Below are 27846 nucleotides of genomic sequence, written 5' to 3'. Positions count from 1 at the left end.
CAAGTGCTTTCGAGACGCACGTCTGCGCGCGGGCAAAATGAATAACCCATTTGCGTTTAATCTCAAACGAGCCAAAGCCTCGTATTTATCTTCCAGCACAATCAACCGTCCTCGAGCGATTACACTCAAAAGGCACATCCCCTACGAACACGTGTAAATGATCGCCATCTGGGAATAAAAAAAAACGTCGCTGAAAAGAAGCAAAATTTTCCGCGTGGGATAAATGACTTGTGGGAAAACGTCAGTGGGGGCTTTGCGGTGCACGTTCTGCGCCGTGACATCTCAGGCCTGCTTCGCCGCGCACGAGTAATGGCTTTAAACAATGCTAATTATAGAGGTGTGTTGATTTGATAAGCAATCCCGTGGGTACGGTCTCCTCCCCTTCAATCGCCGTGCTCAACAATCATCGACTCTCTTTTCCGCCCTCCCCCCCCCCTCTCTCTCTCACCCTCGCGCAAGCGAAAAACGAGCAGACGAATTCACATTAGGCTGGTCACTTCCACGCATCGCTGGGACAAACGCGTTCCGGTTGCGGGAATTCGAGCCCTCGCTGCGAATGAAAGGAAAACAAAAAGAGGGTGGGCGACATACAAAAAAAGAGAGAGACGTGGATAGGGAGGGAGCGGTGGTGGGGGTGGTGGAGGCGACGCGGGTGGGGGGTGGGGGGGTGGGGGGGGAAGGCGAAATTAATGGGAAAAAATTGGCCGGGGCGGCAGCTGCTGCCACGACCAGCCCCGAACACGCCGACACCGCCGCCGCCACCACCGCGCGCTCGCCACTAATGAGGCGCGGGCAGCAGCAGCAGCGACAATGCCGAGGCCGGCGGCGGCGGCGGAGCGAGAGGGCGGCGAGGGCGCCGCTGGCCGGGGAAGCGCCCCCCCCCCCCGCTCTGTAATTACAATGCCGGAGTGGGGGGGGGGCTGGTTAAGCAGGGGGATTACGCACGAGAGGTGGGAAATTAACCAATCAGCCCCGGACGAAACAATTAGGAGGGTAGAGCGCACGCACGCACGGGCGAGCGAGCGAGCGGAGAAGGTTGGTTGGGGGGGGGGGCAAAGCCCGAGACGCGTCCAGCCGTGTGGGAGGCAGGCTCGGAGGAGCAGGAGGAGGAGGATGATGGGGGGGGAGGAGGAGGATGATGGGGGGGGGGAGAAGGGCGTGAAAGCTACATCGCGCGGCTTGCTGTGCAGTTTATAAAAGCTTCGACTAGGAGGCTTAATTCCGGGGCTGAATAGGGCCTCTCTGAATGGTGGGTGTGTTTGTGGGGGGGCGGTGGGTGCTGACGGGGGTGGGGGTGGTGGGGGGGGGATTACGGTGGATGCAGAAAAGAGCCGAAGAAAAGGGCTGGCTCACAACAGCCCGTCTGATCGTTGAGTGGAAAAAGACTTGGCAGATGTTTAAGTCGAGGCCAAGCTGAGTCTCGGCCCAGAATTAAACTGATGAAGGACCCAGAGGCAGCATATTGAGAGCATGTTTAAAGCCCGCATGTTTAAAGCCCGTATGTCACGCCAATGCGTGGACCGCGAGGCCTTGAAAAAAAAAGCAAAATGTGCACGAGCGTTTATCTCGGCGGGCGCTATTAAAACGAAAGCTGTCGTCCTCGGGCGCCGAACATGTATTTAGAGACGTCGGGTGAAAGAGGAGACAGCACGTCCAGAGAAGCACTGAACTGTGAGCTATTGCAGGCGGCGACGATGATGATGATGATGGACACGTGATGGACAAGAGTGTCTTGCAGTTTTTCCAGTACCACAAGTGTCATTTACGTTCCAAAATACGACATGAATACAGCAGGGTTGGTTGAGGATGTGTTTCTTTTTCACAACGAATGTAAATGTAGCCGGCATGCGATTGTGCTTGGCACGTGGAAACAACGAGCTTCCAAGCCACGAAGATAAGAGAGCCTCATTTTAGTTCAACAACACCGGAACACGTTACGACGACCCACTTCTCCCGTGTAGCCTCAACAGACCGTCGGGGCAAGTGTTCTTAGAGAGCAGCACCTATGAACGCCGGCACGGCACACGAGGAGGGGTGGTTGACCAGCACCAGTTCAGACCATCGTCACGAGTTTTGAACGCGAGCGGGAAACAAATTCATGTTTGCCAGGTTCGTAGTGCAGTGAACGAACCGCTCCCCACACTATAGACCATACGCACAATCCTCTTCTACAATCCTCTCGTACCTGTGCAACGACACAATTCGCCGATGCAAAACCAATAAAATAGCCATACCAGTGGCCTCGTTATTCAAAGTAGAACCCTTTCCTTGAACCGAGCTCCCAACCGACACTGCATCACATGTACCGCCCTGAATTTCTTCTTGGCGCTTGAGATCGAACGATTTGGCTATCGATGCAGTGCCGCGTGTACACACTCACATTGGGTTGCTTTTTGTTGCTGCTGCTGCTCGCTTCAACAATACAACGTCCAATGCACGTCGTGCTCAATTAAAACCACCGCTCGCGTTACTTGACGGCACACACGCCCTCCTCTCAATGTGCAAGCACTTCACGTGGAAATTAAAAAAAAAGCTAACCGGGACAATCAGCGCACGGCGCGCCTCTAAACGCCAAAGTGGGAAAGTGACGCGAACGTGAATTTCGAAAAATCACAACGTCGTGCACGGAGCACCTCGAAGAACGAGACGAGGGCGAGAGCCGCAGCCGCAGCAACAACAACAACAACACACACACAGAGAGCTCGGCGCGCGGCGACGTCCCCTCCGCCGTATTACTTTGCTCACGGGGGGGGGGGTGCCGTCGTGCGCCGCATTCACCGAAAGAAAATGCCCCCCCATTCATCGCTGCCACAGTGGGGCCCGGTGATTTCCGTGTAATCGGGGTCCAGGGAACCCGCCACCCTTAACCCCGTCGCCGACGTCTCTCCGGCTAGAGATGCATTGAAGATGGATCAGCATCCTTGAAAGCCCCTTTCCCCTTAATTTCTGCAGCCGTTTGGGATGTGAACAACGCACGGGGAAATAATGGACGGACGAGGCGGCCGACTCGAGCGCGCCCTTTGCAATGAAATAATCCCGACGTGCGGGTTTTGAATAGATTTTCGACATTTTCTCAAACCGATTGATCATCATCAGCACCACCGTCGTCGTCGTCGTCAACGTCAAACGTATGGCCTCAAATCGACCCTTCACGTGATAATTGCAAATGTGAACGATTACAGTCTTGACTCATGGTCGTCTCGCCGTCGACACGAAGCGTCACGACGATCGATCTTGCCAACGCAGCGTCCCGGGGCTCAGGCTCCATCCTTGGCCTTTGCGATGTGACGACGTTCAAGGAAACCGCGGGTCCCTTCCATTCCACACATTTGGCGCCAGGTTTCTAGTAACAGCTGACAAAACTAAAATAATTCTGTGAATGTTATACCCCCCCCCCTTCCCTCGCCCAATGTAAAGCTGCTTCAGATTTTGTAATGAGATTCCCAATGGGATGATGCTGACAATCAAACAGCCCACCCCATATCCGTGTAATCCCTTCAAGGACATTGTGCAAATTGAAGTTAAATGAAAGTACTACATTTACTAAACGACAGCAGGGCTAGTTTTAAAAGGAACAGAATGCTGCATTGTGGGTACCGCCGCGACGTGCAAGCGTTAAGCAAAACGTTCGTGAAAAAAAAATTGGCGTGACATTGAACGTGTCATTTCTTTTCTTTTACTTTTTAGCTCTCTATACCCGTAAAAAAAAAACATTACACAAAGTATCCATCTATATAAAATACGTTAAAATATGCTCGAAACAGATCCGATTAATTTATTTGTTTACGTACATCCAAGATATACAATTAAAACTGTGATCCATTGTATTCAAAAAGTCATCCTTGATTTCGTATCGACAAATGTAAAACAAAAATAAGGCCTCTGACTAAACCTTGCTGAACGAGGCAGTGGAAGCTTCGGTGTCTGGCTTAGCGACTTCTCGTGCGGGACACTGCGTGGAAACACGAGGCGGTCGCACGCTTTGGCTGTGCGATTCGGCGAGTAGGCGGCAGCGCGGCGAACGGAATCCCGGACCTATCTGTGCGGAATACTGGATATCATCATCTGCTCGTACTCCCGTTTGCTCACCGATGCGTCTCTGCACTAAGCACAGGCGCAGCTCGTTTAGTCAACCTACTGCAGGATGAGAAGCTCCCTCGTTCCCCATGCTTCGCCTCGCTGGTCACTGTGGGTTAGCGATCGCGGGGAGCGTAGGTGCTGGAGGGGAGAAGAAATGGATTTTGCCGCAATGCCCCCTGCTGACAGCATGGCCTCGGAGTAGCCGACGGCACCTGCAAGGCGATCGCCCATCCGGCCAATATCCAGGCTCACCTCCCGCTTAGCTTCCGAGCTCCGGCGAGATCGGGACGCGTTGGGGGTGATTTGGTCGCAGGCTGAATAAATAAGGGTAATTGTAATATAATGGTTACCGCGAGAGCAACACTCTGCCTCGCGCAAACAGCAAATCACCGTCGGTGCGGCTGCAAAGTGGAGCGCTGCGAGCGGAGGGTTGATGGTAATAAAGGACAACAACCCGCCTAGGACTGTGAGCAACGCCGCTCGAAGCTTTCGGGTTTTTTGTTTACTACTTCTCCCCCATAATCTAATCTCACGGGAGAGAGACACGGGGAACGGGGGACTCCTGCTGATGGATGAAAATTAGAATGCGTCGTCTCGTGGATTTTCCGATTCCGGTTCATTATCGTAGTTTTATGTTTTGGCCACAGAATGCATAAACAAACAGGTGACAGTACAGAGACTCCTGTGAGCTCACACTCCTACAGGAGGGAGAGCTTGTTTCCCACCTGACAGCATGCACACCAGCTGCTTTCTGCATCCAGGCAGCTGGGTCTACTGCTACTCATCAATTTAACTAGTGCCTGCGTTTTTGGCAGTAGCAGCGGCATGGCATACAGGTTGTTTATGTTACCTCGTGTTGTGCACTGCATACACACATATATATATACATGTATATATACATGTATATATACGTGTATATATATATGTGTGTACGTGTGTATGGATAGTGAAGCGGTTAACGCGCTGCGCTACGAACCCGGCAACCTGAATTAGATTCCCGCTCACGGTCAACATCGGTGACGATTATCTGAACCGGTCCTGGGCCTCGCCTAGATCGACTCGGCCTCAAATGAATACCTTGTGTCGTGTGTAAATATCGCCACTGGGGAGACAAAGGCGGCCGGGTGTGGTGCTCGCCACCCACCCCATCGCGTCCTGCACGTAGGTGCTGTGTGTAACGACACGCGCCCCAACCGTCTGTTAAGGCTATACGAGGTTTCGTCTTTCAATGCATGCATGCGACTTGCTATGACTATACAAACCACGACAGCAGCAGGGCAATTCCTGCAGGAAATCGTATCGATTCATAAGATTTCACTCTCCATGATTCCCACAGGAGATGTGGTTTTCGACGGGCGATTCCCACGGAAAAATCTCCAATCGTTGAAATGCGATCCAATGGGGATTCTGCCATATGGAGGATTCTGTTGAACTGAATGAGATCCCATTGCGAGTCTAACGCGAGTACAGCTTACTGGATAACCTTTACCATTGCTTACAATAATAAAAACATACCAGTATAACTGCAATGCTACGCACCTCCGATTAGTACGGTTGGCTACGTACGGTGCGAAAGACGTTCAACATATATACGTACATCATTGTCAGCGCTAGCACAAAGTGTGAACGTGCTGCCCCCTAGCAGAGGTCACAGTTAGCGCCGTGACCTCCGCAGGGATCTCGGAGGTCGCTCTGTGATATCTGCAGGGAGTATCGGAGTGTGCGCGCCAATGCGCCACGCACACACACACATACACACACACACACAGACACACACAGACAGACACACAGACACACACACAGACAAGGACAAAGATACACACACAGACAGACACACACAGACACACAGACACACACAGACAGACACAGATAAACAGACACACACAGACAGACACACATAGACACACACAGACAGACACACACAGACAGACAGACACACACACACACACAGAGGGTCGCGACGCAGCAGCACAGATCTACCGGTAGCCTCAAGGATCGACGCGGGCAACCGGCGGCACCGCAACAACGGGGTAAAGGATGGTCGTCTTACGCGCGGAAAGGCCACGCAGATAGTTTAGAGATCCGTTCAGCTCCCTGGTGGGAAGCCAGAATACAGCTTTCAACAAAAACGTCTTCTTCACCTCACGGCTTTCGTACGGCGATGAAACGATGCACAAGCGTGCACAGGCACTTCATTAGGAAGATTGGGGAGGGGTGGTGGGGGGGGCTTCAAGCCCTAATGAGTGGCCGCAGACTTGTAATTAGCTCAACGAGCTGTTAATGTGCAAGGCTTCAGCAAAGTGTAGAGGTTGGAAGGAAACTGTGAAATTAATTTGCTTCATTATGGACAGGAAATAATCTATATGTCTAGAATATATATTTATATACACACGCACGCACGCAGCCTTACGGGGCCCATTCTTTCGATAAAGGTCCTACTTTGTGATGCTAGTCAAATTTATTTCGAGGGGAATTTTGCACGTGCTAAGAAGCTGACGAAGCAGGAGAATCGGCGTGCGTACGGGGAGAATAACTCTAAAATCCGGACGGAGAGATCGGTAACCTACTTTGTGTACTGCCTTCAACGCGTCCGCCTCACAGCCACCCCGAGGCTGCGAGTCTGACGAGCGTCAAGATCCTACGCGCGACCCACCAACCCCCACACCGAGTGTGTGCCAGCACGCGCGGCTAAAACATCGTCCGTCGAGAGTCGCATCGCAATCGTTCGATTCCATGGCGAGCAAGTTAGCCGCTTTGTTTTTCGACGGAACAACTTTCATATAAAAAAAAACGCACCTTTATTTTCCGAGCGTTATTTTACTGGTCATGAACCGCGCCTATTGTTCTTTGTGTCGTTCTGTCACGCCGCGTGCCCCGCCCTCCACAATGTCTAACGCCGCGCACTGTGACGTCATCGCGTGCGCCCGCCAGCGCAGCCCACCGTCAGAACGATCACGAGACAGTGATGGCCGGCGCCAGGCCCGGTTCTCCACAACGGCCGTAGCGGCCAGGCCAAGGGCAGACGGCAGCAGTGACGCGCGTTCACATCACCCGGCTGACGCGACTTGCGCGAAAAGGTTTGCTCCCCGAAAAAATACTCCGGTACAATCAAAACCATAAATATGTACACGTCCAATCCATACAGCTAATGTTTACCTACAGAGTGCGAACGTGCAATCAATTAGACAACCCAGGTTAGGGGAATGAGCTACATCCAACACGTTGTTCCGCTCTCTAATGGGCGCGTTCCTTTGTACAATTTGGGCAACAATGTAGGTACGGGGGCGATGCGATGTTACGGCACTTTAGAAATTCCCACTAATATCATTATGATTCTCCAGCAGGTTCGATTGTTTGGACAAATTCACGTAGGTTCAGGTCACGTGACATTGCCGTATGGTAATTTGAAGGCCAAATTTCGACGCGAATCGATCGATACCCTAATTTGAAAGCGGCGAGGATAATCCAAGCAAGTGAAGCGGCCGCTGTGGGGTGAGCCACGCACAGCCGAGTGCGGAGGGTGGCGAGTTTCTCGGCACCGTCCATCATCTCTCGCCGGCGACCAGCAGGGTGACAGCGACAGGGCGGAGGCGGTGGCCTCGGTTGGGAACGCCGTGGACGTAGCCACGCAGAGAGCCGCCCGCGGCTGGCGGCTCTGGTCGAGCCGCCCCCGGCCCCGCCGCGCGTGGCGCCATCTCTGCGGACGGCGCTCTCGCCGGGTCGCGGGCAAACTCGCGGGGGAACCAAAACGTGAACGACCCGTGCGGGATGCCGAAGGATCACCGCGGCTCCAGATGCAAGCGAGGCCACCGTCCGTGGCGGCGGCGGACTTGCACGGCGCACGCTGGTGGGGTCTCGATGGCGGACGTACATAGAGAGGCTGTTCGATAGCGAGGATCGCGCTCGCTCGCGAGACAAAACGCGACGCGCGCGGGCACAGGGCAGAGTCACATTGCGAGGCAGGAGGCCGCGTGCAGGAGGAATGAAGCTGTGAGATGGTGGAGCTGAAGTCTACAGAGCAGAGGGGCTACACACGTCGACATGAAGAACATACGCGGTCCAGTCTCAACTAAACTATTTGTATTTTACCAGGCAAGGCCCACTGAGCTATGCAGCTCTTTGTAAGAAGCGACCTGGCCACACGTGACAGCTCAACGAAGTGGCTTACCGTATGGAAATGTATAGCAGCCAAATACTGTAAACTAATGTTGATTATAAATGTGGAGGGAAAAACCGGAGGACCTGGAGAAAAATCCTCACGACCACGGGGAGAAGATGCAAACTCCAAATATACAGCAGGCATCCGGGTCGGGATTGAACCCACGACCTTCTGTATACTAGGAGAGGTAGTTAACATCTTGCCACCGTGGCGCCCTAACGTTCTACAGACACGCGAAGCCATGGGGTCATGGTTGGAGATGTGAATTAGAATGGAAGTGTTAGCAATGAAGGAAACTGAGAATGACCCAAAGTATGAAAATTATCTATCAATATCATTTAGTTTCAGACTATGCTTCAAAAGCATGTTGTTTTAAATAATGATGAATTGCTAAAGTAAATGAATAAACTGTCACATTTTAAGAACTAGAAGTAGTAAAAACTCTGTCCTATTATTCCAAAGAGTAACCCGTTATACGTTAAAATTGTATTTGTCACGAATCAAACTGGCCACTTTGTTAATGACATACGATGACTAATTTATAAAGACACATCCTTATTTGTATTTCACTCTGGACTAACGAACCTATGGTATTTTATTCATATACACAGGGAGGAGTGGTGGGACAATGGTTAGCGTTAAACCCTGCAACGCAAGTTTGATTAGCGGCCAGTGCTAACGGCAGTGGCGAGCGATATCTGCAGCTTCTCCCGAGACTCTCTCTTCACCGACATGCACTGACCAGCGTGGTCAAACACCCCCCACGACCAACACAGAGTGGCGAGTGGGGTCGCGACCTATTCCACAGACCAAACCCACATATATTTCTCAGTCAGTCTTAAGTCTATCAAAACTGTGCCGTTTACTGCAATACATTTCAACACAATACTGGAACCAAATCTCAGTGCAAATGAATTCTTGCCACCCGGACACAGAAGCCAATTCCAGACAGGCGGTAACCCCAGTGGTGAGGCCTGGTGTATTGATTAACGGCTGCAAATGATTATGAATACGTAGAAAGGTGATCACGTGATTGAGTTATGCTGCTCATCTTCAGCAGTGATAGTCGTGCTATGATGAGAAAAATAAGCCAGACGATAACGATGGTAAATGGCGTCTTCAGTACACTGCACTTGACTGGGTGTGTAAGAAATTAGTGTCGAAAGCATTTTCTGAACTCATTATTCCCCATGAAAACGTAAAAGACTGGGGGCTAAGTTTAGCCTCGGCCTGGTCACCAGGGACCCCACAAACAAAATAATAATTATTATAATTAGACAAATTGTAGCATTTACAAAAATTCCACCTCGCACAACTTTAGTGAGATAATTCACGAATGCGCTGCATGCCTGACATGGAACAAGCCCCTCTGAATAGACCACAATCACCCGAATGTGGCTTGCGACGCTCAATAATACGCCGTTACTCCAAGGATCAGTATTACATTAAGTAACCCATATGAGCGGTAATCTCAGCTTTATAACTTAAAACACAATAGTGACATTATTACGCCAAGATTAGCCGCGAATTATTCAATAAACAACCCCCCTCCCACACCCCCCTTCGTCCACGACAAACAAATACAACAGCCGTCCTAGCGCTGCAACTGAACAAGAGAAAGAGCGAGGAGAGGTAGAGGTGGGAGCGAGCGACGTGCGACTGGGACTCGAGGCGCGCACGAGAGAGACGCGGTAAGCCAAGAGGTTGTGAATTGGAAGCGCGGGAAGGAGGTCGCTAGCGGTGGCGCTAAGTCGAGGCGCAGCTCTCGAAACGTGACTCATCCCTGTGCACAGTCCGCGCCTTTGTCTCACCGCGCCGCGTGGGGCTTCTGAGTTGGCGGCGATGTGGGAGTGGGGGGGGGTAGAGGGGCGGTGGGGGTTTGCTACTTACATCAAACAACCTTTCTATGTACATCTCCTCATTGACCTTGTCGCGCAGAATGTCCTGGTTCTGGCGCACGAACGTGATGTACGAGTCGGAGAGGTCCATGCCCGGCTTCTGTGGGCAGCAGTCGCACGCCGGTCAGCGGTGGTGGTGGCGGAGGTGACGGTGGTGGCGGAGGTGACGGTGGTGGCGATGGTCGTGGTGGCGGAGGTGGTGGTGGCAGTATGTTGTGGTTGGTGGTTGTGGTGGGAGTTGGTGCTCCGTACAGGTGGCGGCAGTGGTGTCAGCGCTAGAATACGGTGAGCACAGTACAGTTTGCTCCATGCTAGAATGCCACACGCATTCACGTAAATACCTGGCCACAATTAAACGGTTTCTAGGTACAAACCAAAACTTACATTTTGAGAATAATCCAGAGTTAAATGACAAAATAATGACTTTTAAGCTCCTTAAAAAATATTATGGCTCTTATCTCGTTAAGCAAAGCACATTTAATATTAATGATAGGGTTGCTTTATATTCATGAAATGTCATGTTCAGCACAAGTGTGTGGCGTGTGCGAGTCATCATCATCATTATCATCATCGTTATTACATCGAGGTGCGCGCGTGTGAGTGCATTTTAATACAATGACGGTTTTAACTATTTACGTTCAGACACATCAGCCTTACTTACTGGAACATCCACATATTTGGAGGCAGCCTTCATCTTCACGGACGGAGTGCGGGCAGGGAAGGAGAGAACAGTTTGTCGTCAATCGGCGCGGCGTGCACCGCGGCACCGCACGGTCGCGCCGGGGCAGCGTCGACCTTCGGCAGTGCCACGAGCTCGTCGTGCGGTGTGAAGAGCCGCGGTTATCGTAATGTCCGTTGCGCACAACATCGCGATCGCCATTGCTCAATTTATTTTTCGGAAATATCCTATTTTGTTTTAAAGTGATTTGCTTACCTTTCTTAAACTTCCCACTCCTATGGTGTGTTTTATATTGTTTGTTGTAACCTTATTACCCACCCCTGCTTGACATCTGTGAAAAAAAGCATTATAGCTCATTGGATTCCTCCACTATAAATATTCAGATTCTTCTGAAATATTCTAATTCTGGACAAAATACAGTGTGGTATGTACCCAATGGCATATTCACCCATCGCTAGCTGTAATTCGTTAAACCAGCTCTCTGCAAAATGTTTTTTCGGGGGAATTTACTGAATGGCGATGAAACGCAGCCACCTTTTTCGCAGTTTGTAGAATTATTTGACTTGCTTGGTGCATAACCGACAGCGTGTGCATCATAAGCGCTATGGACCACAATCACTAGAAAGGCTCATGGCAGGCTTGCGTTGAGTGCAGCTGAGCAACCTCTCAGCAATCTTAATTTGTAGCGTAGCAAAGCACAAAAACAAGAAGCCGAAAAATGCGAAAAGACGTTTACAAAGTTACGGGAAACCGATATCGCGATGACATAAACATCGCGATATCCGACATCATCTCGTGAGTAATCATACCGACATCATCTCGTGAGTCATTATACCGTGGCCACTCCTCGCAGCACCGCACTGCGCGCTTGGGTCCTGGAGCCGGATCCGGTTTGGCACGAAACCCAGGAGGGAGACTGAGTGATCGCGGCCTCAAACCGCAGCTCCATCTCCCTCACCGCGCCCCCCACGCCCCACGAAAATAGAAGAGACACCGAGCGGAGGGACCGCGGCGCGCCACGCGAGGGGTCGGCGTTCGTGTCGCGAGCGGCGAGGGGGCGGGGCGGGGGGGCGGGGGCGGCCTTACTGTGAAGGAGAGGAACGACGAGAAGAGCGTCCCCTCGTCGTAGCGGCCGAGCTTGGAGAGGACGCCCTCCAGCACCGTCACAAACTGCACGCGCGCAACAAACGCAACGTGCTAGAGGCTACATTTTTGATATTTTACCAAGTGAGGCCCACCGAGCTGTGCAGCTCTTTTTTCAGAACCGACCTGGCCATTGCAAATCATAGCTCAACGAAGTGGCTCATCATCACGTGGAAATTTATAGCAGCGGCCAAATATTCTAAACGCATGTTTCTAAACGTGGAAGGAAAAACCGGAGGACCCGGAGAAAAATCCACGGAGAGAAAGACACGCAAACTCCAAATATACAGGCGGCAGGGTTAGGATCGAATCCACGACCTCCTGTGTACCAGGCGAGGGAGTTAACATCTCCTAGCCACCGCGGCACCCTCGTGTAGCCTTCTTAGAACGTCGGGGCAAGTGCTGTCAGCGAGCACCGATGTAGACGGGAACGGCGCACGGCGGCGTGGTGTGGCCGGACACGATGCTTTACAAATTGCGCACAACAACAAAAAAACTGACATTCGCCACTAAGTGGCAGTGGCGTCAGCATGGCGCTTGTGCCAGGCTAGGTGCACTTTTCAGTGTCGAAGGCTTGCTGACAGGAGGCCCAGCAGCCATGACTGAGATGACTGGCATCTCACAGACAAAGGTCCCCCGTATAGCCTCAACAGACTGTTTGGGGCAAGTGCTGTTAGCGAGCACCTCTCACGCACACATGTACGCACGCACGTACCGTCGCACGCACGTGCACAGATACGTATGCAGGCACCCAACGAGGTGCATAACTCACAGGGGTGACGTGAGCGAGCGGTCGCTCTTTAAACATTGTAGAGCTGCTGGTTCCAGCCCGGTGGCAGCCCTAGTTAACACTGCTGGTGTATTAACCATAAAATAGGGCCCGTCTGCTTCACAGCGGACGGTACAGTTCCCGTGACGTTCTAAGGAATAAGCAGGCCACGTCTGCCGGTGTCACGGTCCGAATTTGCGATTTTATAAAGTGACTCTCAAATGATCTGATTGGGTTAATGGACGAGTGAGAAAATATTTCCATCTTCACCTGAAAAAAATCTATATGCCCCCCTTAAGCACGACTACGGTGTCCCAACATATTTGCAGTACTTTTTATGGTCGCTCATTTGTCTCGCATCCTGCATGTGAGTCTCTACCGCAATCACAAGAGGTGCTCATTCTGTTTTCACGTTATTTTATCGACAGGCCGTATTAATGTTTTTTTTTTTTTAAGCCAGGGACATTTGTAAATGTTTAACAAACAAAACTGTGATATATTATTGTCCATTACTATTTGTAAATCGCGACGGTAGGCCACTGTATTATGCAGTTAATCCACACTTATCCATGCAATTATTTGTCTACAGGAATAACGGTGAATTTGTCTGTGTCAGTATAAAAAATAAATCTGAGTTCTTCATTAAAAAAGTTGGCAAAATATCGCACGCAGAACTTTTTTCAAAACAGTTTCGAAGTTTCACCGCAGCTTTTCTGGGTAAAGAATTCGAAATAATTACGTAATATATTTTAATATGGCAATGTGACACACGAGGACGTTATTTATCCTGCGTATGGCAATGTTACAATATTGCCACTAAACAGAAGGGATGTTAGCATGGAGAGTCTAAATATTGCCAGGGCCTTCCACTGGCCGATGGTCACTGCTCCAAGAGTAGTGGTAGTGAACATTCATGGCAGTCTGAAGCTGGGTCAGCACACCGATGAGGCCTTATGAGGGCGAAACCCACTTGGGTCTCCCATGCTGTCGACTGCCTTGAGCCTTGTTCGGAGGGCCCGGTAGCATACATAATATGTCTTTACAATGTGTGTGTGTGTGTGGCTGCCTGTGGGGTAATGCTGCATATTGCATGCAAACGCATGCACGATAATATAATATATGATAATAGACAACTTGAATTCAATGAGGTGTTGGTGCTGGCGTTAATGGTGGGAGGCAGACAGGGGTAAACTATGCCGTACACTAGCCTTCAACAATTCAGAGAACAAAATCGATTTTACACTTACAAAATATGCATCAAATTGCATGCGTAGGAAGCCGTTATTTACAATTTGTATATTTTTACTGCGTATGGAAGTGTTCCAATTTGCCTCAAGGAATTATTAAGAGCAGAGTAAGAAAACAAATGTTTTTAATCAATAGTCGGGACAGAATTTGGAAAGCTCATGAAATCGCAGGCCGCGAGAATTATGACGCGTCTACCCAACGTTCCTTCCTACCTTGCCGATCATCATCGCGATCATCTCCTTGACGGTGTCTTCGATGAGCTCGTCGATCTTCGTGTGGTACTGGTTCTGTAACACAGGCGGGCAGCGGCAAAGGGAGTCTCGGCAAAGGGAGTCTCGGCCAAGCGGCCCGGGCTCAGGGCGACCGCCGTGGTTCACACGGCCCGCCGCGGTTGTTTTGCGTCACAGCCGGAGCCAGGAGACGTTGGTGGCGAGACGAAATCAGAGTTCCCTGAAGGAGCCGTGGCCGAGCAGCGCGAGCTGCAGCCCCCCCCCCGTGTCTTGCAGAGTGCACACTTCACAAATGTACGGCGTCGTTCCGTGCCCCAGTGTGAGAGCCTGTTGTCCATGAAAATGATGTTCAACAGATGTCCCACTTCAGGGTGCACTTACATTTGTGTTTGGCCTTTTGTAATTGTCCATAATCGGACGATTGCGATAGTCGTCCTCTCAGTGTGATCAAAGTTTAAATGCTGTTTTTTCCCCTTAAACTGTGAACAATTTGTCATACACAAGGGGATTCAAGAAATGCGTTTAATAATTTAACGCATCTCTAGGAACATGTAATGTTTTGGTACATTTTCTCGTGGTCATTCTGTACTAAGCTTGCTTTTTTGTCGTTAACGCATCTGCAGGAATATAAAGTACGAGCGCAATTCTTACCTGTATACTTTAATATAGATTTTAGATTACTCTCGCTTATCCGTGTGCGAGCTATCCAGATCGCAGCTTCAGCGTGCTCGTCGGGGAAGGGGGAAGGGGTTCTGATTTATTGGCTGTTCCTCACCCGTCGTGGGTCCGTGACACAGCGGACAGCTGACCGCAAACATCCACACGCCAATTACTTTAGACCCGGACGGCACAACGCGCGTGTTGACCCGCGTTCTACGCAGGTTAAGACTCAAGCACGTCTCGTGTAATCTGTGATTTTAATTTTTTTTATAAAAAAAAATCCGGACCACTCCGCCGGATAATCGACTGTGATGCACTTGTACGCACGCACGATACGTCAAGTACAATTTCCGTTTTCATCATTATCCGTTTTCAACACTTACCCAATCCTTTGCAAACTTGCTCAGGAGGTCAACATGGAATGCACAAAATAACATAGACAAAAAACAAAGGCGGAATGTGAAACAAAAACGAACACGGAAGGCATGACGGACAAATGGTGGCGGAGTGATGGCAAAGGAAACGAAACCCGGGCGACGGACCAACACGGCAAACGAAGAAAAAAAACACCCGAGAAGTGGCGTGTCCCATTTGTTATCGATGATCAATAAAGCTAGCAAGTGAACGAGGTGGCAGGGCGCTCGCCACCGCACGTTCACTTCTCCGACAGCACACCTTAACCCGTCGCGGCGCAGCGTTCGTCTCAAATAATCTCATCACCTTGAAAGAGCGTCGCCACGCGTCGCCACGCGTCGTCACGCGTCGTCACGAGTCGTCACGCGTCGCCACGCGTCGCCACGCGTCGCCACGCGTCGTCACGCGTCTGACTCCTTGCCGAGCAAGGGTTGCCTGCTCGTGCACGTGAGGAGTGTGCACGTGAGGAGTAGGCACAGGTACGCACGCCAACTTTTGTCACCCCACTCCCTGGACGAGGACCTCCCCACGCCGCGCGACTCGCGAGGGCTATCCGACCGTACCTCGCCGCACCGGTCAGTGCGGGTTGGTGAAGGCTGCAAGCCTTGGCGCGGGAGCATAGAAGTACAATACAACAAGGAACCTTGCTGCACTGGCCTCCGCTGTACACAACGTAGCTTCGTAGCCGCCTCTGACGACCGGTTCGGGTGCATGGGGGGTCACCCGTCCAAGTAGTGTCCAGGTTCAACCCGGCTTAGCTTTAGGGATCCGAAGATATCGAGGGCATTCTGGGTGATTGGGTCAAACGGCAAATAGCGATGCACACGTAGAGCCACGCGCGTGTGACAATCGACAACTTGCACTTGATGCAAATCACAAACGTGACGCGAATGTTACGCTTAGGACGATGGCGTGAACAGAACCGTGCCGATGAAACGTCACACACGAGGCGGAGAAGACAGGACACACACAGAGCGACCCGATTCCTGGATGGAATCACGGAATTCACTTGTGACGAGTCACAGAATCCCGCGGAGTGAAACGTGATCAGTCCCCAACTGTTACACATCTTACCTTCTCTATGCCACCTGCTAATTTTCTCGATCGCTATCTTATAAGATAGCATTAACATCGGTTATTTGAACAATCTGGCTACCAATAATCGTATTTTGTTAAGTTCAATACGACTAAGTACAAGTGTTTCTTTTTTAAAAATAAATTGTTAATATTCATTATAATACAACACTAAATGGACAAGCTAAAGATACGTTTACGTAGCGCATTACATGTCCTTTTATCTGGCATTACTCATAACCCTTAACACTCGTCCTGGTGACTAATTATGTTGGTGGCTAATTGTTCCGTTGCTGCTGTTGCTGCTGCTGCATTGGCAGCGGTGCACAAGCACATTCATCAACTAACACTGTGGCATTTAAAAGAAAACAATATACAATAGGTGACGTTTTGGGCAATGGGTCTCCTTCATAACGCAGATTTCTCGTGGCCGTTAATACCCCGACGTGGTCAAGAGCTCCTTCGGATAAATGAAAAGGGCTCAGTTATTAGACCGATGCTCAAAGCGAGCGGCAATTCACGTAATGAATCGACACTTAAGAGCGCACGGATGCCACTTGAGGCGTTAACCCCGGTGTCACGGGTAACACGCCACTGTCAGCGTTAACAATCTGGTTAACACCTGGTCTGAGTGACTCACCGTGGTGCTGGTTAACACCTGGTCTGAGTGACTCACCGTGGTGCTGGTTAACACCTGGTCTGAGTGACTCACCGTGGTGCAGGTTAACATCTGGGCTGAGTGACTCACCGTGGTGCAGGTTAACACCTGGGCTGAGTGACTCACCGTGGTGCAGGTTAACACCTGGGCTGAGTGACTCACCGTGGTGCTGGTTAACACCTGGGCTGAGTGACTCACCGTGGTGCAGGTTAACACCTGGTCTGAGTGACTCACCGTGGTGCTGGTTAACACCTGGGCTGAGTGACTCACCGTGGTGCTAGTTAACATCTGGTCTGAGTGACTCACCGTGGTGCAGGTTAACATCTGGTCTGAGTGACTCACCGTGGTGCTGGTTAACACCTGGTCTGAGTGAGGCACCGTGGTGCTGGTTAACACCTGGTCTGAGTGACTCACCGTGGTGCAGGTTAACATCTGGTCTGAGTGACTCACCGTGGTGCTGGTTAACACCTGGGCTGAGTGAGGCACCGTGGTGCTGGTTAACACCTGGTCTGAGTGACTCACCGTGGTGCAGGTTAACACCTGGTCTGAGTGAGGCACCGTGGTGCTGGTTAACACCTGGGCTGAGTGAGGCACCGTGGTGCTGGTTAACACCTGGTCTGAGTGACTCACCGTGGTGCAGGTTAACACCTGGTCTGAGTGAGGCACCGTGGTGCTGGTTAACACCTGGTCTGAGTGAGGCACCGTGGTGCTGGTTAACACCTGGTCTGAGTGACTCACCGTGGTGCTGGTTAACACCTGGTCTGAGTGAGGCACCGTGGTGCAGGTTAACACCTGGTCTGAGTGACTCACCGTGGTGCTGGTTAACACCTGGTCTGAGTGAGGCACCGTGGTGCTGGTTAACACCTGGTCTGAGTGACTCACCGTGGTGCTGGTTAACACCTGGTCTGAGTGAGGCACCGTGGTGCAGGTTAACACCTGGTCTGAGTGACTCACCGTGGTGCAGGTTAACACCTGGGCTGAGTGAGGCACCGTGGTGCAGGTTAACATCTGGTCTGAGTGACACACCGCTGTGCTGGTTAATTCCTCCCGATGCTTTGCACCCTCCCACAAGAAAAGTCAATTGCTCTGTTTCCGCGTGAGCAGACACCACTTGCCTGGCAATGAGAAGCCCGTGGATCGGAGTCATTGTTCCCAGAATAAATAAGAGCTAACACAAGCAAGGAAAACATCATACCACACTTCCTTATCGCTGAAGAATTATACGGGATACTTTTTTGGGGAAAGGACCGAATAAACACAATTGCTCGCAACATGAGCCCGATATATTTCGAGTGTTTCAAGCACAACGATGAAAGTGGTAAATTAATGGACCATTACCATTGGCAGTTCCTCAATATGTATTTGGATGTAACAAGACAAACAATCGTGCACGGATACTCTCGTCAAGTATTTATCTTTAATGCATTTCATCAGCAGCATGGATGCTGCTGATGGGTAACTATCAGGCCAAAATGCATTTGCATATTTGCAAACAGTCAGGTTTACGTTAGTTTGTGTCTGTGAGTTCTCGGCAACCCCTTGACGAATTTGGCCGATTTTAAATTGGGTCAGCCTGTAAGGACAACCCAACTTGACACTCGACTCGAGCCCACGTTTGATCGCGTCGTTTGCATGTGCCACGCTGCTCCCTCGTCACAGGCGGAGAGGGCTGGCGTGCAACAGCTCTCGGCCTTAGCTGGTAGCATTAACAAGGAAACGTCTCTAGCGGTGTCGGTCCATGCCAGATGGGGCGAGAGCGGTCAGTCGCCACTGCGGTTCGCCAACCGCGATCCACGCTCGGCGGCACGACGGCGTGACTCGCGAGATCCGACTAATATACGTACACGCGCGCAAAAAACAACGGGCCACTTAAATAGCAGGGCAGCGGGCTGGGCTCATGCTGGATTGTGTGTTCACAACACGTGCACCGCGGTCCCCCAACTCTCTCCGTCTCGGCCCGCTCCCGCCGCGCCCCCGCTAACGAGGAGCAGCGCGTGACCACGCAAAGGCAGCGCCGATCATCGCGGCGCAAACGAGCGGGGGGGGGGGGGGGGGTCGTTGCGTGCCCGCGCGGCGTCGCGTGCCCATTAGGCGCTGATTGGTGTAACGAAGCGCGGAGCACACATCCCAGCCAGCGCTCGCTCGCGTCATTTGTGAATCTTTTGCACGAGGCGAGCGCTCTGGGAGGGCACCGGCGCACGGCGACTTCGGAGGCGTCTCTTGGCGGCGCCGCGCGACCGCCGGCACGACGCTTTGACAGAAATGAGATGTTCGGACGGTAACGACAATTTGCGCGGGAGATTTAGTTTTTGCTTTGTTTTTGTACATTTGTCTCCCCCGATGGGCGCCCGCGTTAACTAAAGCGAAACGTCGCGTCGGATAACTCTTCATATCGAGAGCCTTTCAGAATGCTCGCGCTGCGACCGCTCGTTACAATAACGCCGCACCGCCGCGGATTCGGCACGCTCGGCAAACGGACGCGCGGCACGTAACGCGGGCAGACTGCCTTGCTTGCGCACGTATTGGTGGGTCCACGTGTGTGCGTGCGCGCGTGTATATTTGTGCGCACAGTTCACGCATGTGTAATTGAGTTTGTATGAACGTGTGTGGGTGTGCATGTGCGCACGTAGGCAGTTTGACCTCGTGGCTTTTAATAGGGCCTTGCCAACAGCACTTGCCCCCATGGTTTGAACAGTGGATCGTTACATATTTGCACGTGTGTCTGCATGTAACGTGCACGCATGCATGAGCGGGTGAGTGTGGTTGCACACATATGGGGAGTGGGAGTGTAGCGGATAGCGACCTGCACTACAAACCTGGTGACCGTAGTTCGATTCCCGCTCACAGCCAACACCAATGGCCATTATGGGACCTCCTTTGCCAGTGTAGTAACGCTTATGACTCGTTCACACCGGAGTTGGAGGCACACTTGTTTATTTAACACCACACGTTGTGACATACACACTGAGGGGGTATCGGCCCCCTCACCCGTCTATCTGAGGACACACCTCTAGGCTAACCCTAGCCTGCCTCTGAGTCCTCCTCTAATGGGCTAGGGGAGGCTATCTTGGCCCGACACTGGTCAGTCGGGCCCGGTACCCAGAGTCCAGACCAGCACTGGCTCTGGCTCTGGTACCACGCCACTGGCTCGAGCCTGCGCGGTCCTGATAAGGACGGCGTGCCAGGGGGAGACCAGGGCTCTATCTAGGACGTCTTCCGTCTCCTCTTCTTAGCTAACACAACACTCCCGAGCCCCTCGATACATTCCCCTTTTATACCCAACCCCTCCCTGAGGGGTGGGGCCCCGGGGGATCATAACGACCGAATCGACCCCCCAGGGTGTCTGGCGCGGACGTCGCAGAGGGCACCTGCTCGTGCACACATGTAGCCCCGCCTACTGTGTTTGTTTACCATAGGCTGCCATGCATAACGGGCTCTCTCTCTAACACCCCTACATCACTCCCCCCCGCATAGCATGCAGCCGTCCCGGCTGCCAACATACAAAAATTTGACAATAAAGGTGCCTTCACCCCCTGACCGCGCGTGTGCCTCACTATTTTTGAACAATAACAGGAACCAGAACAAGAACGCAACAGCAAGATGAGAAAACAACCCGTCGCACCCCCCCCGAATAAATACGAATTCCGTAAAAAAAACAGCCTATATACAATCAGCAGGGAACCCACCACGCACACACAACACACGGTGAAGCCAACATATGTACATCCGAGGAGTGGGGAACACACCACCCACACAACATCCAATGAACACAACAGCTATGTACACATTTTCCGGCCTCACAACAGTTTGCGCATTTTAGCGCGCGTCCTTGCAGCGGGCCCCTCACACGGGGTAACCGCGTGTGGCGGACCATCAGGTGGCAATTGTCCGTCTTGGGGTGAGCATTCATCCGACTCCGCGTGACCCTCGGTATCCGCAGGAGGGGTGATTGGGCGTGAGCCCGTCACTCCTGATGCACCTGAAGGTGGCACAGCCGGCAAGGCATTAGGTGAGAGCGACGGAGACGGACCCAGCGAGTCGGCCGACCCCCCACATGCTTGGCCACGCGCGTGTGAAGTGTGATTGTGTACCGCAGAGAAGGGTTTTAACCTAGAGGGGTGCACGAACCATCGCCGCTTCCCCCACTTGATGCGCACGCACTGCGGTCGTAACACCTCCACCACTTCCACAGGGCCCCGCCACGGCCGCACCAGTTTAGAGGAGGTTGCCAGTGGCACCTGGGGGCAGTGCAGCCATGCCTTGTCCCCCGGCTTCCACTGCAGCATGTGCGCTCGACTCAATCTGAGGCGCTCATTCGCCTTCTGACGGAGGTCAGAGTTTTGCATTGCAGCATCCCGTGCCTCGGTCAATTTGTCCAGATTAAATTTAACGTGGTCAGCCAGATTAGTTTTTCCCTGCGGCACGGGGATCTGCAACTGGGCACGAACAGGCGGGTCTGGTTCTCGGCCGTACATGAGGTAAAAGGGAGAAAACCCCGTAGCTGCATGGGGTGCCATCCGGTACGCCGCCAAGACCCCCTGAATTTGTAGGTCCCAATCCGTTTGCGAGTCCGAAACTTGTTGTGATAACATGGACGTGATGGTGCGATGCAACCGTTCGACCATCCCGTCAGTTTGTGGGTGATATGGGGAGGTCCGAATTTTCTTTGTGCCCAGGAGATCACAGACTTGTCTGAGTAGTTTACCGGAAAAATTTCTGCCCTGGTCGGTCAGCAGCCTCTCCGGAGCACCTTTGTCCAGGACATAACCCTGAACAAAGGCCTCCACGATGGCTGCTGCCGACTGGTTGGCCAGAGGCCAGGCCATAGGCCAGCGTGTAAAATACTCGACACCAGTCAACAAATATCTATTCCCCCTGGGGGTGGCGGGGAATGGTCCCAAAATGTCCAGAGCGACCAGCTCGTTTATCCTGGACACTTTGATCGATTGCAAGGGCGGGTTAGACTCCCGTGCCGGCGGTTTGCGTTGTGCACATCGAGGGCATGATCCCAACAAATCCCCAACATCCCTCGTCATGCCAGGCCAATAAAAATCAAGTTGCAGCAAGGCGAGAGTCTTTTGGGTCCCCAGGTGTAGGAGGCGCTCATGAGCGGCCCATACCACCCTGCCCCGCAACCCAGTAGGGACCACCAGCCGATGTCGACGCGACTTCCCGTCCCAATGCATCAGCAGGCCTTGGCACATTTCCCATGCGTCGGAACCACCTCTTTTTCCCCCCGCCGCACCGCCAACGCGACGTCGCCACCCGAGGAGGGACACATCCTCCATCTGGAGGCGCCCCCAGTCAATGACGGGCAACCCCAACAGGGAATCTTTGCCCTGTTGTTCGATCGAATTAGTAACTACTGTATCGTCGTCGTTGGCGGCCGCCAAGACAGGAACCGATGTGTCCCCTGGAGGTCTGCAACGTCCAGACCCCAGGAGGCATGCACACTCGGAGGTGGTTGGCAAGCGCGACAGAGCGTCCGCGTTGGTGTGGCGAACGCCCTTACGGTATGTGGTTTGGAAATCGTAATCCTGGAGGACCTCCAACCATCGGGACAATTGTCCCGATGGCTGTTGAACCCTCAGGGCGTACTGCAGTGCCGCATGATCTGTGCGGACGGTGAAATGCCGACCGTACAGATATGGGCGATACTGTTGGATGAAATGGACAATTGCCAACAGTTCCCTACGGGTGACACAATATCGTTGCTCCGCTGGAGACAACACCCGACTGCCGTACGCAACCACACGTTCCACGCCGTCAACCACCTGGGAGAGCACGCCCCCAATACCCGTGTTGCTCGCATCGGTGTCGAGCAAGAATGGTTTTGAAAAATCAGGGTAAATCAGGGGAGGAGCGTTTACCAAAGCGTCCCGAAGGGAGCAAAAAGCAGCTTCCTCCTCCTGACCCCAGCAGAACCGAACCCCTTTTGATGTTAAAGCGTGTAGGGGTTTTGCTATAGTCGCAAAATTAGCGACGAAGCGTCTATAATACGACGCAAACCCAATAAAACTCCTAACCTCTCCCACTGAGGTGGGAGTCGGCCAGGAGCTTACACACTGCGTTTTGGCGGGATCGGTAGAAATACCTGAGCGTCCCACGATGTGGCCCAAATAACGCACCGACTCGCGTAACAAATGGCATTTTTGGGGCTTAAATTTCAAATTAGCAGCCCGCATCTTTAGGAAAACCGCCCGCAACCTCTGGAGATGTTCATCAAAAGTTTTGCCAAAGACAATAACGTCATCCAAATAAATCAGGCACGACTCCCATTGCAATCCAGCCAAAACCAATTCCATCAACCGCTGGAAAGTTGCCGGCGCTGAGTGTAAGCCCATCGGCAACCGGTTGAATTGAAACAGGCCGTGCGGAGTACGGAAAGCAGTTTTAGGCTTTGAATCATCGTCCAGAGGAAGCTGCCAGAATCCCGAAAGTAAGTCCAATGTGGAGAAGAATCGCGCTCCCGCCAAGGCGTCAAGCGATTCGTCCATCCGTGGGAGCGGGTATGCGTCGGCAACCGTAATTTTGTTAAGGCGCCGAAAGTCAACGCAAAACCGCAACGAACCGTCCTGCTTCTTAACCAGGACGATCGGCGCTCCCCAAGGGCTGTTGGAGGGAGAAATGATGTCGGCGGCTAGCATGTCATCAACAGCCGATTTGACATGGTCCTTTTCGGCGGGACTCAACCGAAAAGGATTCTGGCGTATTGGCGCGCTGTCACCCGTATCAATATGGTGACGCAGCAGATTAGTGCAGCCCAAATCGTATTTATCCCGACTGAAAACGTCGGAAAATTCCCTTAGTAGTGTCTTAAGACGTTGACGCTCTAAATTTGACAGGTCCGTCGATCCCGCACAAAGCGCCTCGAGCCACCCTTCATCGCTGTCCGAATGTGGTCGCGGTGCAGGGACAGCGCCGACATGACTCGCGACGGGTTCCTCACAGGGCACCGGCGTTGCGTGAGCAAGCACGGTCCCCTGTGGGACCACCACCGTCTGCGAGCCCACATTGAGGACCGCGATGAAGGGTTCTCCTTCCCCTCTCACTATGGTCTGGGCCGGGAGTAAATCAGGTCCACTGACCCCGGCCCTAGACGGTCCCAACAGAACCCCTTGAGCCCCAATGCCCTTAGCGAAGGGCCGCCGAAGTTTCAAGGGAATCAACATTTGCGCCCCCGGAGGAACGCGCACCGTTCTATCTACGAACGCCGGCACCGTCGCGAACGCCGTCCGGCTCGTAGCGGGGGATGGCAGAAACGCCATGCGTCGGCCCGATGGGAGCTCAATGCATCCCTGGTCGATTAATATCCTAATCGGCATTTTGGCCAGGAAGTCCGTCCCCAGCAGGCACGGAACCGCCAGCGAGGAGGAAACAAAAATCGGCCCAGACAATTTAATATCCCCGACACAAATTTGGGCACGAATTTGTCCGATGATGCCAAGTGAACCCCCGTTAGCAGCAAAGAATGGCACGTTAACAGGCATCAAAGGACGGCTTTGGGCAGGGAGAATGTTATAAATCAACTCCGAAATAATGGTCGCCGATGCTCCTGTATCGACCAGGATGCGCACCTCGACCCCATCGATGTGGCCCACAACGGCCGACGACCCTGACGACGCGGCTACAACCCGATGGGCCAACACGGACCACTGGCTGGGTTCAATCTGAGTACCCAGAGCGGTGCGTGTTGGTGCCATGGTACGCGATATTGGCCCCCCCTTCGCTGCGGTGTTTGAGTGTGTGACGGGCGTGTGCGTGGGCCAAGCATGAGGGGTGCCGCGACTCGCCGGATTATGATGGTGGAGCTTGTGACGAGGGCCAGCGTCCCGTTGAGGTGTCGTCCTGCGCTGCCCAGGAGAGCGGCACCCCGAGGCGACGTGGCCCCGGATGCCGCAGTTGTAACAGCGTGGAAGCGCTGGTGACGACGATGGATGTTGTAGACGGCTTGAACCGGCCCGGTCCTCCCGTACTCCCGCTCCATGCTGCCGTTGATGGTCGATGGCGCAAACCTCTTCCGCCGGGAGGGTGGCTGCAGCGACGGCACGCCCGCTCGCCGCCTTGCTGGCCTTCCGTCGTTGAGAGGACAGGTTTGCGTGGAGAAGACGGGCCGCTTGGAGGGAGCACATCTCTGCATCGTCCTGTGCGACAATGACGATGTCTAAGTCGTCCGCCAGCAAAAGTATCTTCTCTGTCACCATGGCGTCGACACCCTCGTCATCCATTCGTGGAAAGGCCTCCTTCGCCAGTGCCAGGAGGCTTGTGCGGTACGCCAGGGGCGACTCCTTCGTCCCTCGCTGGCGATCGTAAAAGAGTTGGCGACAGTCCGATGGTGGACCATATACCGCCGACAGCACCTGCATCGCCTTCTGCAGCGTGGAGCGCCTCTCCTTCGAAGCCGATGTTAGAGTGGCGAGGGCGTCGCTGTCGAGAAGTGCTGGCAGCGCGCGGAGAGCCTCGGCGTCTGTCCACTGTGCCATCTCCTGGTGAGCGAGGAAGCGCCGCTGGAAGCCGCCCCAGTCGCCATCCTCGCCCACAAATTCCTTGAGTGGAGGTAGCCGCTGATGTAAGGCAGCGGCTGCAGAGGAAGAACGCACTCCCTCGTCCGCCTCACTCAAGTCAGCGTCGGCACGAACCAGCGATGGCATCGCCGGTCGCACCCGTGGTGACGTTCCGCCCGTTGGTGGTGACGCGGCAGGTACTGTACTCCCGCCGTTGGACGCGATGCTTAGAGCGGCCACGCCCTCAACAGCAGCTGCGGCGATGGCGGGAGTTTCAAAATGTTGCTCCGTGGAAATGGCGGGAAGGCGCTGTGATCGTCGGCTGCCGTTGCCCCGTGGCGGTCCCGCAGCCCCCAGCTGCGTGATGGTGTCGAGCATGGCGGCTGCGGCGTACAGCAGCTCGGTCAGCTTCGCGTGCGCCTCCCTCAGCCCCTCCATCGACGGCTCCCCTTCCTCCAGCTGCTGTGGCGTGGATGCGCCCAGCCCCGGCTGGTCGATGGCATCTTCAGCCGTCTCGGGCCCTCCGACTGCAGTGGTGTCTTCTGCCTCTGGTACCCCGACTCGAGTCGTCCGGCGTGTATCCATGTTCGTACTTTGTTTCACTTCTGACGCCAGATGTAGTAACGCTTATGACTCGTTCACACCGGAGTTGGAGGCACACTTGTTTATTTAACACCACACGTTGTGACATACACACTGAGGGGGTATCGGCCCCCTCACCCGTCTATCTGAGGACACACCTCTAGGCTAACCCTAGCCTGCCTCTGAGTCCTCCTCTAATGGGCTAGGGGAGGCTATCTTGGCCCGACACTGGTCAGTCGGGCCCGGTACCCAGAGTCCAGACCAGCACTGGCTCTGGCTCTGGTACCACGCCACTGGCTCGAGCCTGCGCGGTCCTGATAAGGACGGCGTGCCAGGGGGAGACCAGGGCTCTATCTAGGACGTCTTCCGTCTCCTCTTCTTAGCTAACACAACACTCCCGAGCCCCTCGATACATTCCCCTTTTATACCCAACCCCTCCCTGAGGGGTGGGGCCCCGGGGGATCATAACGACCGAATCGACCCCCCAGGGTGTCTGGCGCGGACGTCGCAGAGGGCACCTGCTCGTGCACACATGTAGCCCCGCCTACTGTGTTTGTTTACCATAGGCTGCCATGCATAACGGGCTCTCTCTCTAACACCCCTACACCAGTGTAAGACCAGAGGACGCCAAAAGGCTAACACCGTTTGAGACTAGGCTCGAAAGCTGTCTCTGGTGTGGACCAATCAGTTTCAAAGACAATGCATATACTATCAGAGTATGTTTTTTGTTTGCATTCTGACCACAAGTATTGTGGTTAATGCAGACATGATTCCTTGTAAAAGGTTTCAGTTTGGTATTTTAAACATCTTGACACCTGTTTTTTTAGCCAGAAAAAAGGGGAAAACCTGTTCTCACCAATGATCATTGTTTCAACCGGTCCTGTCTGGGCCTCTCCTAGGTCGACTCAGCCTCAATTGAGTACCTGGTACAATGTGTGAACATCGCCACCAGGGAGACTACGGCAGCCACGCGTGGTGCTGGCCACCCACCCCCATCGTGTGCCGTGCCGGCCTTAATGGGTATTCGCTAACAGCACTTGTCTTTTTGTGTGCGCACACACGTGTGTGTGTGTGCACGTGTGTGTGTGTTTGGGCAGCGCTGCATTTTTGTCAGTGCACTGCGGCGCATTTACAAAACCGGCATTACTATATCGGCCACGAAGCGGAACGTGGGCAAACAATTCACTCAAAAAGGGGGCGACGCGGGTACCAGCGTGGACACCCCCAATCTGACCCCCCAACCCACACTGACGAGCGTGGTCATGTACCGGTAGATAACCCCGGCGACGCGCACGGTGCCGGGAGGACCCCTCGCCGTTCGGCGGTGGATCGGCGCAGGGGGCCCGGCAGGTGGGGGGGGGCGGCCGGGGGGCCTCACCTCCTGGCCGATCTCCATGTGGCACAGCTTCACCGACTGCTTCTTGGCGTCCACCAGCACGTTGAACATGGTGCAGATGGACTGCGTCACGCGGAAGTCCGTCGAGCGGCTCATCTTCTGCAGCTTCGCCTCGAACGCCGCCCGCGTCCTTCGCGGAGGAGGAGAAGCAAGCAACAGCGCGAGCACGGTGCGGTCGAGAGCGTGGATCGTAATGGGGGCGATGTTTGCGGCGATACTGCAATGTGTAGTACGATATATACGATACACGCGGGTCGTATGGTACATGTTGTAAGATATTGTCATTATCATTGCGATTATAGTTGTTCATTTTACTCTTAGATGTTTTATTTCCAAAAAAAAAGAATACGTA

General features: G+C 53.2%; 1 protein-coding gene across 4 annotated transcripts in view; it reads right to left on the bottom strand.

The window, feature by feature from the left end:
• Positions 1 to 27846, bottom strand: part of LOC144729477 (calcium-dependent secretion activator 1-like) — a 362783-nt gene that overhangs the window by 8679 nt on the left and 326258 nt on the right. For 3 of the 4 annotated variants that reach the window (XM_078609805.1, XM_078609802.1, XM_078609803.1), the window contains 5 exons: positions 27477 to 27624; positions 14189 to 14263; positions 11903 to 11986; positions 10799 to 10831; positions 10130 to 10237 (listed from right to left, as the gene is read on the bottom strand). In XM_078609805.1, the coding sequence (XP_078465931.1) occupies positions 10130 to 10237; positions 10799 to 10831; positions 11903 to 11986; positions 14189 to 14263; positions 27477 to 27624 (448 nt within the window). The remainder of the gene's footprint in view (positions 1 to 10129; positions 10238 to 10798; positions 10832 to 11902; positions 11987 to 14188; positions 14264 to 27476; positions 27625 to 27846) is intronic. The other variant, XM_078609804.1, reaches the window with a different exon arrangement.

Source organism: Lampetra planeri, chromosome 32 (genome assembly GCF_965212315.1).
Source record: "Lampetra planeri chromosome 32, kcLamPlan1.2.h2, whole genome shotgun sequence".
Lineage (NCBI taxonomy): Eukaryota > Metazoa > Chordata > Hyperoartia > Petromyzontiformes > Petromyzontidae > Lampetra > Lampetra planeri.
Note: the sequence above shows the minus strand (reverse complement) of the source record. Positions and strands in the feature narration are given on the sequence as shown.